General features: G+C 41.5%; 1 protein-coding gene across 1 annotated transcript in view; it reads left to right on the forward strand.

Moving 5' to 3' along the window:
- Window positions 1-10,000, forward strand: part of astn1 (astrotactin 1) — a 208,475-nt gene that overhangs the window by 58,648 nt on the left and 139,827 nt on the right. The window contains exons 7-8 of the mRNA XM_076293301.1: window positions 5,325-5,474; window positions 9,886-10,000. The exon at window positions 9,886-10,000 is cut by the window's right edge and continues 32 nt beyond it. Coding sequence (XP_076149416.1) covers window positions 5,325-5,474; window positions 9,886-10,000 — 265 coding nt within the window. The remainder of the gene's footprint in view (window positions 1-5,324; window positions 5,475-9,885) is intronic.

The raw sequence follows: 10,000 nt of genomic DNA on the forward strand, positions 1-10,000 counted from the left end.
AACACAATCTAAGGAGTTTACCTCTGTCCAAAGCTGTGATTACTGTTCCAGTGTGCCTCCGACTACAATTATATTGCTCCTATTTAACGGCAGAGTCTGGTAAATGGCTCTTGATATTTGAGTTCAGTAGCTAATGAAATACCCCTTCCTGCATGTGTTGATAGGCTGGAATTGACTATGGCTCCCGTCTGAGTGAACAATTTTTGTTTCCCAATTCTAGCAATAAAACTATGTATGAAGATGAGATTTTTTAGCACAAAAAACGTGTTAGTCATTAACTCCAGCAGGGTATACACGATACATCTATATAACACTGGCATACTATACATACAAATGTACAAATGTCAAAAAGGCCTTTGGTCATTGTCTTTTAATCGAGTTCACTTAATGTTAACCAGTGGGAAGTCATTCTCCAATCTCCACCCGTCTCAGGAACTTTTTCACGGGCCACTGCCTAAGGTGCACCTCGAGAAACTAGTCCTCTTGCCATTCTTTAGCTATCATGAAGGCTCGAACATACACTTGATGACCCCTCCAAATCGAGAGCTGGCATTTTACCGCCTTGCTCCTTGCTTCTTGCAGCCTGGAACAGTGTCTCTATAGAACAGATCTGCTTAAGTGCAAGCTGGGATTTGGGTGATACCTTCATTACCAGGGCCCACTTCCCCGAAAGCATCTTAAGCCTAAGAGCGTCGTAAAGTCCCTCTTACGAACGTCTTAAGATTTGCCGACTGTTTCCCGAAACCATCGTAGCTTAAGAGCGTCGTGAAAACACTCGTAGATCTACGAGTGCTCCAGAGTACTCGTTACCGGCTAAGAGCGTCTTAACAGTACTTCTCACTGAGGTCACCAACAGGACATACAGAGGAATTACAACTTAGAATACATAATCCAACTTACGTTCCCATTCTTTATTGTGTTTACCTGTGATGAATCAGATTTTAGCGTGCAAAATAGCCTACATTTAATGGTCATAATAATGTGATGAAAAGCGGACAAAAATGCAATCAAGTTATGAAACGAGACGTTGCCAGAATAGTTTGACCTTATCTTTGCTAAGTGAATATTTTATTAGGCCTATGAGGTAAAAAGCAGAGAAAGCAACATGTGGTTTAGTCTGTAGCCTACTGCATCAAAATCTAAGCCTACACATTTCCTCTCTTTCTTACTCGACTTCTTTCTTATCTTCAAACGTGTTCATAAGTGGCACCGCGAAAAATTATTGCATGGTGCAACAATCTAATCTTAAAATAATTACAATTATTTATGTCTCTGTGTGGTATATAACCTACTTGGGATGCTTACATGCAGATGTCAAAGTGTTTTATTTTCGTATTGATGTGAATTAATGTGTAGATCCGAAGTTTAAATGGTAGGCCTATAGCTGTGACGTGCAGTCACCTGACATCACCGTCAAATCAGAGGATATTTCAGAACTATTAACGTGGACAGCTCCCCTTAAGAGCATCTTAAGAGCAGTGCATGCGCGTTCACGCTACGAGCATGTTCGGGAAACAGTCGGAAAAATCAAACCAACGATCGTAAGATGAATCGTAGAAAACCCTCTTAAGAGCGTGTCTCCGTCGTTATCGGGGAAGTGGGCCCTGCTCTGTTGCTTCAGAATCCTTAAAGGAATTATCCGGACTAAAATGCACTTTAGATCGATTTACGGATGATTGGGGGTACATACGGTTGAGTTGACATCAAAATCATGTCATTCGGATGTGTTTTGAGAAAGTTCGATTGTACCGTTTTCAGTCACAACTCGTAGCCTGGAAGTGAGCAGGGCATTTCAATTTCGCCGCTATAAAACGCTATTTTTATACCTCTTCTGCAGTTCCAAACAACATAACACTTACGTGGTAGTGAGTAGAGGGTCCCTAAAGCCAAACCGAAGTATCCCGAGGTCTTTATGTGGTCGAATAGAGAGTCCAGAATGAATTTCATCAAGCCAGTACCTCTGCTCTGGAAATTCACAATTGCGTCGCCGTTTAAAAAAAAAAAAAAAACATAGTCCAGTATTTCTTTCGAAATTGAAATGAAGTTGTATGGACTGGACTATGTTTTTTTTTTTTTTTTAAACGGCGACAAAATTGTGAATTTCCAGAGCATGTTACAACACACTCAGCAATAAGACTCCTACAGCAAAGATGGCAACATTTCTGGAAAGGTACTGGCTTGATGAAATTCATTCTGGACTCTCTATTCGACCACATAAAGACCTCGGGATACTTCGGTTTGGCTTTAGGAACCCTCTACTCACTACCACGTAAGTGTTATGTTGTTTGGAACTGTAGAAGAGGTATAAAAATAGCGTTTTGTAGCGGCGAAATTGAAATGCCCTGCTCACTTCGAGGCTACGAGTTGTGACCTGAAAACGGTACAATCGAACTTTCTCAAAACACATCCGAATGACATGATTTTGATGTCAACTCAAGTATGTACCCCCAATCATCCGTAAATCGATCTAAAGTGCATTTTACTCCGGATAATTCCTTTAAAGAGGACTACTTTCTTGCAATGTGGCCATTTAGAGACCGCAGAAAACAATCCCTAAGAAGGGCGATTGGAGATTGAGATGGAGATTCAGATCGATGCTGTCGTCAGAGAGTGTTTTTCTTTTTATTAATGTCTCATGTTCTCCTGCATTCATAACCATATGTTTGCAGATAAATTATCATGCATTTGTTAGCATTGATGTCAAGGGGTCAAAGGAATCTTATTTAGAAATCACAAAAGACACACATTAAATACCAAAAAGAGATTATTGATCGTCGTATCTTATTACTTTTCTGTGACGATAAAAACACATCACTTGGTACCATAGTGCCACAACATGCCACATACCACTTTTAACACAAGCCAGGAAATGTGCTATATACAGTACATGCCATTTTCAAGCATCATAGAAACTGAGTAAAAACATTTAGTAAAATGTTTTTACTCAGAATACCGATATTAAAACACCGCATTATTGGTTTGAAAACCCACTTGTGTTTATCAGATGATATATAAGCATCATATTATGTTCACAACTAAAATATATAAGATAATAAGAACAAATCTGTGTTGTATTGTATTTTCTATTGGCCTTATATTTTCATTCATCCTGAGCTTAATTTCTACAATTGACAAATGTCACTATATATATGACTATTTCTAAAATATATGACAGTCGAATATACATTAGCTTGGTCAAATATATCACAAAATGACTATTGTAGTGGGTTGATTAAGGGCATGTAGAACTGCGTGCCACTAAATTTTATTTCTAAAATTAATCTCTAAGTAGAAGGTTAACAACATCATTTTTTCTGTCTGTTTGAAACACAGATAGCAAAACTGAATTTAAAATGTGTCATGGCACAAAGCAAGAGGCAATATAATCCATGTCTTGGCTTTATCATGTATCTCCATTTCTGACACTGCATAATGAAAACATTCTCCCTGCTCTGTGCTGAGTAAATGGACTCTTTTATCCCTGTTGACAAAGAGCCCATGGAAGCATGTAGTTATTATGTTTGTCATACCATCCATTCCATATTTATATTTCACGCACAACCATTACCTTCTGAATTAAGTGATAAATCCTCCGAGTAACATGAGCTCTGTTTACTTTTTGTGTGTTATCTTTGTTGTAGCCTGTGTACATTGTGAAAACAAAACCATGTTTGTCACAAGCATAATTCAGTAGCTCTGTTGACATACATCAATTATATATTCATACATTTTAATGAAATACATTTGAAGTGTAAACAATGCTTGCTTTATAATTGCATATTCACAAGCTAAGTTTGTTTTGGTTCATTCAATATTGCCTAAATAACTGATAAGCAATAATAATGCACATACAGTATCATGTGAAAATGTATGTTGCTGTATGTCATGTTCAGTGTAATAGTCCATAAGTAGGATTCTGTGTGTGGATAAACAGCAGAAGGTGTTGTTGAGCAAAACAACATTTCTCTCAGTTGTAGGGACCCGTAAGAAAATGTGTAAGACGAGTAACTGTACTGATTTTTACAAGCAGATTTAGAATTGCTTACCAGCCTTAGTGTAACATGTGAGGCAGATCTCAGTCTAACCTGTAATCCACAGTTGACAAAGCTAAGTTTGACTAACAGTACAAGATGAGAACCAGTCAAGAGGTTGACCAGATGTGAAAATGTCCAACGCACTTGGCAGTATCTGCTTCCTGTGTGGAGTATAGCAATCCTGTTATAATTAAATGTCATGAGGAAATCACACTGAACTAAGGGGCAATGCATTATGAATATAAAATACATATACCCCCCACTGTGCAAATGCATGCATAATAACAGATTATGGGGAAATTGTTAGCAGGTGGACCTTGGGGAAAAAGCTTTCCTTATTTCTCTATTCCTAAATATCGCTCCTCATACTTCTGCATAACTGCATATTGTGCCAAAAACATGAAGTGAGCGTGTTCCATAGTTATTATGGTATGAAACCTAGAGGATGTAAATGATGTATTATAAATACACAGTTACTCATATTCACAACTCACATTGTAGCCACTGTATTCATTGTGTGCCCCATATTGTGCATCACCGTTGTTTTAAAGTAATCAATCACCAATTACAGTCGGTTGCATTAAGTAAGCCTTCTTGAGAGGGTAAAGCGGAACATTCTCTCTCATTTGATCCTCTGGTTGTATGCAGCTTTTAACTGCCTGGAAAACATCTGTGTGCTTTTTGTTTCATTAAAGGCAATTGAAGAGGTTGTCACTTTCCAAGCTGGTGGTTGTGTTGTTTAGGGGTTTGTAGCTCTTCCCTCCTGCTAGTTGTATTAATCAATAATGGATAAATCAAATGGATATCATTGTCAATTATACCAAAACAACCATAAGGCCTTGCTGTCTGAAATGATTTAATTTCAAGCCCTATTCGATTTAATTGGAAATAATGAATGTATGTGTGTGTGTGTGTGTGTGTGTGTGTGTGTGTGTGTGTGTGTGTGTGTGTGTGTATGTGTGTGTGTGTGTGTGTGTGTGTGTGTGTGTGTGTGTGTGTGAATGTGTGTGCATGCATGTGGGTCTGTGTGTGCATGCATGTGGGTCTGTGTGTGAGGGTTTTTTTGTCCTATTTAAAAGTCTGATGCTTTGTTTTCCATTTTGTTTTTTAATTTGTTTACAATCTGTATGCCCCCTGTGAAACATGTAAATGTACTTATTTCCTTCATTGTTCCAAATCACATTTTGTCACAGTTTTTCAGCTGAGCAAAAGGCCTGATTTCCTCCCAGTGCTGCTGCCATCTTGGTGCCAGTGTAACTTATCTTTGATGCGAGGTCTCTCTCTCCGCAGCGGGTTCGGCCTTCCTGAACCCGGACGGCGACTCGGGCACCGAGGCCGACAGCGAGCCCCAGCTGACCTTCTACACCGATCCCAACCGCAGCCGGCGTCGCAGCCGAGGTATGCGAAATGGTAACGCCAACACAGCCTGGGGCTCCGGGGGTAAGGAGGACAGCCGATCGGCTCCGCGTCGCCGCCTTCACTCTGTGTCAGCAGCATGACCCCCAAAGTGTCCCTGGTCACCTCCGTGAAGCGTGGTGCACCCCGTTCTTCAGCGTCATGTTATGGTTTTGTTTTGTTTTTGATTTATCACTGATTGAATGTACATGTTGTGACAGTGAGAGGGGAATTCAATTGAATGTCAATGCGAGTCTTCAGTGGCGATTGAATTCTCCCAATTTTTGGTTGCCGTTTCTTGGTAACTAATTGAAACAAGCATGATCATGAATGTTGTGTCTGCAACTCCCTAATAAGGCACTTGTGTACACAGCTATTCACATTAAATTAGCCAGATATGTACACTAACACGGCATGCAAATTGTTGTGACACCATTCCACATCTATACTTATTCATTCAGCAGATGTGATATCCAAATTAGATTATCGCTCAAGTAGAGCGCAAACTTTTTTGTGAGAATGCTCGCTCTGTGCTAAAACATTATATGTCACTGAGCAAAGCAAATATTTAAAAAGGAGGCATGTTAAAAACAACATATACTAAATACCAAAGTTTCTTCCTTATGTGTATTAAATATGCTAGCTAATTAGGTGTGGGTGTAGAGAGATTCATAATTGGTTGAGTTTGAGGTAAGCTTAATTTATCTTTTACCAGCATGCATTCATCCAGGTTCTTCAACATGTAACCAGCTGCCAGATCTCACTTAGTGAACACCAGCCAGCCAGTCTTGTCTCTCTTTTCTTATCCCTTCCTCTTAATTACGCTAAGTACAAAGCAGTCAGCTGGAGCAAAGCAACACCTTTAATTAGTGTGCCAGGAGTGGAGATGCTTTGTCTTAAAGATGTCTTTGTTTTATTGTGTGCGTTTGGACTGTGATCCGCTGAATACTGTAGTTGTAAGATATGTTTTTTAATTGTCATGCTGTTTGTATGTCTTTGTGTGAATGTTGCCTTGCAGCTTGTTGTTTATGTAAAATGGTCAACATTGACAAAGTGAATATGTCAATGTATTTTCGTTCTACTAATCTGCATAATCTGTTTTGTTTTTCCAAATATGTGAATTACAGTCTGCATTGTTGTAGTTTATCAGGAGACTATAAATGTAATGACACGCACATTGAATTAAGAATGCAAAATTGGACATGTTTTGACCAAATGCAAAATCCAATTTTTCTGATATTCAAATATCCTCTAAAAATATAGCTGCAAGCAGCAATGCGGGGGCCAAGCAGTGCGCTATAGCAGGAATGGCGTTGCCATGGCATGAGCAACCACTCACAGCAAGTTTGGATAAAGAACGGCTGAGAAATAAGCTCATTTACTTTGTTACAGCGCCCCTAGAGGCCAAATTACACCAATGTCCTTGTGCGTTCTTACAATCAGCTCCCATGTCCGTCTACCAAGTTTGGACTTCATACACCAAAGTGTTGCTGAGATGTGAGCTCATTTTCTTTATTGCAACACCCCTAGAGGCCAAATGAGACCACTTTCCTTGCATGTCCTCACAATCAGATAATATGCCCATGTATCACGTTTGGACTTCATACAACGAAGCGTTGCTGAGATTTGAGCCCACTTCATGTATTACAGCGCCCCCTATAGAGGCCAAATGATGCCAATTTCCTACTGTGTCCTCACAATCAGATACCAAGTCTCTATACCAAATTTGGACTTCGTACATCAAAGCGTTGCTGAGATACAAGCTCACTTCCTGTATTGCAGCGCCCCCTATAGAGGCCAAATGATGTCAATTTCCTACTGTGTCCTCACAATCAGATACCAAGTCTCTATACCAAATTTGGACTTCGTACATCAAAGCGTTGCTGAGATACAAGCTCACTTCCTGTATTGCAGCGCCCCCTATAGAGGCCAAATGACGCCAATTTCCTAGGGCGTCCTCACAATCAGATACCAAGTCCCTGTACCACGTTTGGACTTCATACATTAAAGAGTAGCCGAGATGTTAGCCCATTTCCTGTTAGGCGGCATCGTCGCCATGTGTAATTGGCTGTCACAGGCAAACAAACTTGAAAATAAAAAATCTGACAAGTATCGTTTGTGCGGCTCGGTCTGAAGATCATCCCCGCCAAGTTCTGTGAAAATCGGATGAAATTTGTAACCGCTGAAACTTTTCGTAGAGTTTGGACTAAATCCAATATGGCGGAGGTCCAATATGGCGGAAAGTGACGGGATAGGGGTCGATGAACTCGAGATTGTTCAAGGATTCAGACGCTACCTCAATTGTGAAAATCAGACAAAAGAGTCAAGGATCACGCACATGAACGCATGTCCAGCTTTGAACTGGTGGTGGCGCTAGAGTGTTCAATGTATATGCATGAAAATTGCTGTGAGGGATTGGGACAGTGTCCTGACTAATGGTATCAAGTCTTGTTATGTTAACTCAAAGCGTCACCTAGATGTTTGTCCACTTCCTGTATGGCGGCTTCATCACCATATTTGATTGGCTGTCACGGGCAAATAAAAATGAAATTGAAAAATCTGACCAGTATCGTTTGTGCGGCTCGGGCAGAAGATCATCTCCAACAAGTTTCGTGAAAATCGGATGAAATTTGTAACCGCTGAACCTTTTCGTAGAGTTTGGACTAAATCCAATATGGCGGAGGTCCAGTATGGCCGAAAGTGACGTAGTAGGGGTCATTCAACTCAAGTCAGTCCAGGGATTCCAACGGTGCATGATTTGTGAAAATCGAACACACCGTTCAATTGTTACATGCGTGAATGTGAGTCCAGATTCGACCCATTGGTGGCGCTAGAGTGTTCGGCATAGAGTTCTGTAAATTGGTGAGAGTGATCATGGGACGGTCCTGAATCAGGGTGCTAAATTTCATAATAATAATGACTTGCAAATACCTTTCAACCCAGCTTATCAACTTTCGGCCAAACTTTGACCTGTTGGTGGCGCTAGACGGCTGGGTTTAGAGGTCCGTAAATGAGTGTGAGTGGTCAGTGGAGTGTCCCGAAACTTTCTGCCAAAAAATCTGCACTTTTTAGCCAGGCGTTCTATGGGCTGCCATAGACTCCAATGGCAGATGTGTAATAATAATAATAGGAAAAGCTAGTAACTCAATGGGTGCCTTCGCAGCTTCGCTGCTTGGCCCCCAATAATGTGCATTCCATTTAGCTAAGCAACATCCCACTTGCTCTTCATCTGGCATTTTGATTTGAAAGTCAGCTGCATTTTGTGTTGACATGTCTAACAGCAAGATCAACATGCAGATTGTGCAATCAGGGACACATGCATAAATATGGCTATGTTTACAAACCAATGACCCCACTTCAAATATCACACACAACAAAAAGCCATTTGAGTTGACGCTTCTCAACCAAAGCCTCAAAATGAAAAAACAAAGAAAAACTAGCATAATGTAGGAGTAGGTGTTAATAATGACCAGTATATATGAAAGGTTAAAAAAAAATAGCTGCCCTCCCTTTCAGTTGACCCATGAGCAGCGCTTTGATCGAGATGTTGATACCGAGGCCCATAAATGTCATCCTAAAGCTGTGAGCTGAGCTAGAGCAAGAACAGAGGAAGCGAGAGGACCTTTTAAAGCCATGTCACCGGAGAGCTGTGGCCTGCTGTAGGACACGGTCAAATCAATCAGTGCGTGTGTGTGTGTGAGAGAGAGAGAGGGAGAGAGGGAGAGAGAGTGTGATTGTGTGTGTGTGTGTGTGTGTGTGTGTGTTTCTAGACACCTGCAAGTGTGTACCTGTGTATACGCATGTGGATGTTATGTACATAAGTGTGTGTGTGTGCATGTGTGTGTGTGTGTGTGTGTGTGTGTGTGTGTGTGTGTGTGTGCGTGTGTGTGTGTGTGTGCGTGTGCGTGTGCGTGTGCGTGTTTGTGTGTGTGCGTGTGCGTGTTTTATTTTGGTGGTTTATTTCAGGTGGTGCTTCACACAGAACAGATAAATAGAAATGATGACAGATTAACTCTGACAGATTAGCACCCTGGAGCTGTGGCCTCAGATGAAAATATGAGAGGCCTCTAAGTAAAAAAATGTCTGTTTTTTTCTCCATTATGGATATTCCCATTGCTCGCCCGCGTTCTGTGTGATGGCCTTCAAAAGGCTGTTATCTTCCCAGCCACGGGCTCTGCTCAGCTCTCTGCTCTGCTCTCCTCTGGCCTGGGTCCCAGCCCCTCTCAGCCTCCACAAAGGCTGGGGCCAGGGGTTTGATGCAGCGCCCCTTTCATGGTCTGTCAGGCCAGATGTGAGACTGTTTGTAAGCGACTCGCGCGGATGGCGTGGTGGTGGTGGTGGTGGTAGCGCTAGGAAATAAGGCTGAGAGTTCACCAAACTTCACAGGTTTTCTTTCTGCTGGTCGGTGACCTCCTCTCTGACCTCTCCTCTCTTTCCGTGTGCCTCTGATCTGCAGGCTCCCCGCGCAGCCCCGTCAACAAGACCACCCTGACTCTGATCAGTGTGGTCAGCTGTGTGATCAGCCTGGTCTACTCCTCACACCTGGCCTGCACCCTCACCGTCAAAGTCAT

Source organism: Alosa pseudoharengus, unplaced genomic scaffold (genome assembly GCF_046254945.1).
Source record: "Alosa pseudoharengus isolate Yale_2024_CS ecotype anadromous, Long Island Sound unplaced genomic scaffold, YU_APseudo_1.1 YU_APseudo_1.1_scf_2, whole genome shotgun sequence".
In the NCBI taxonomy this organism is placed as follows: domain Eukaryota; kingdom Metazoa; phylum Chordata; class Actinopteri; order Clupeiformes; family Clupeidae; genus Alosa; species Alosa pseudoharengus.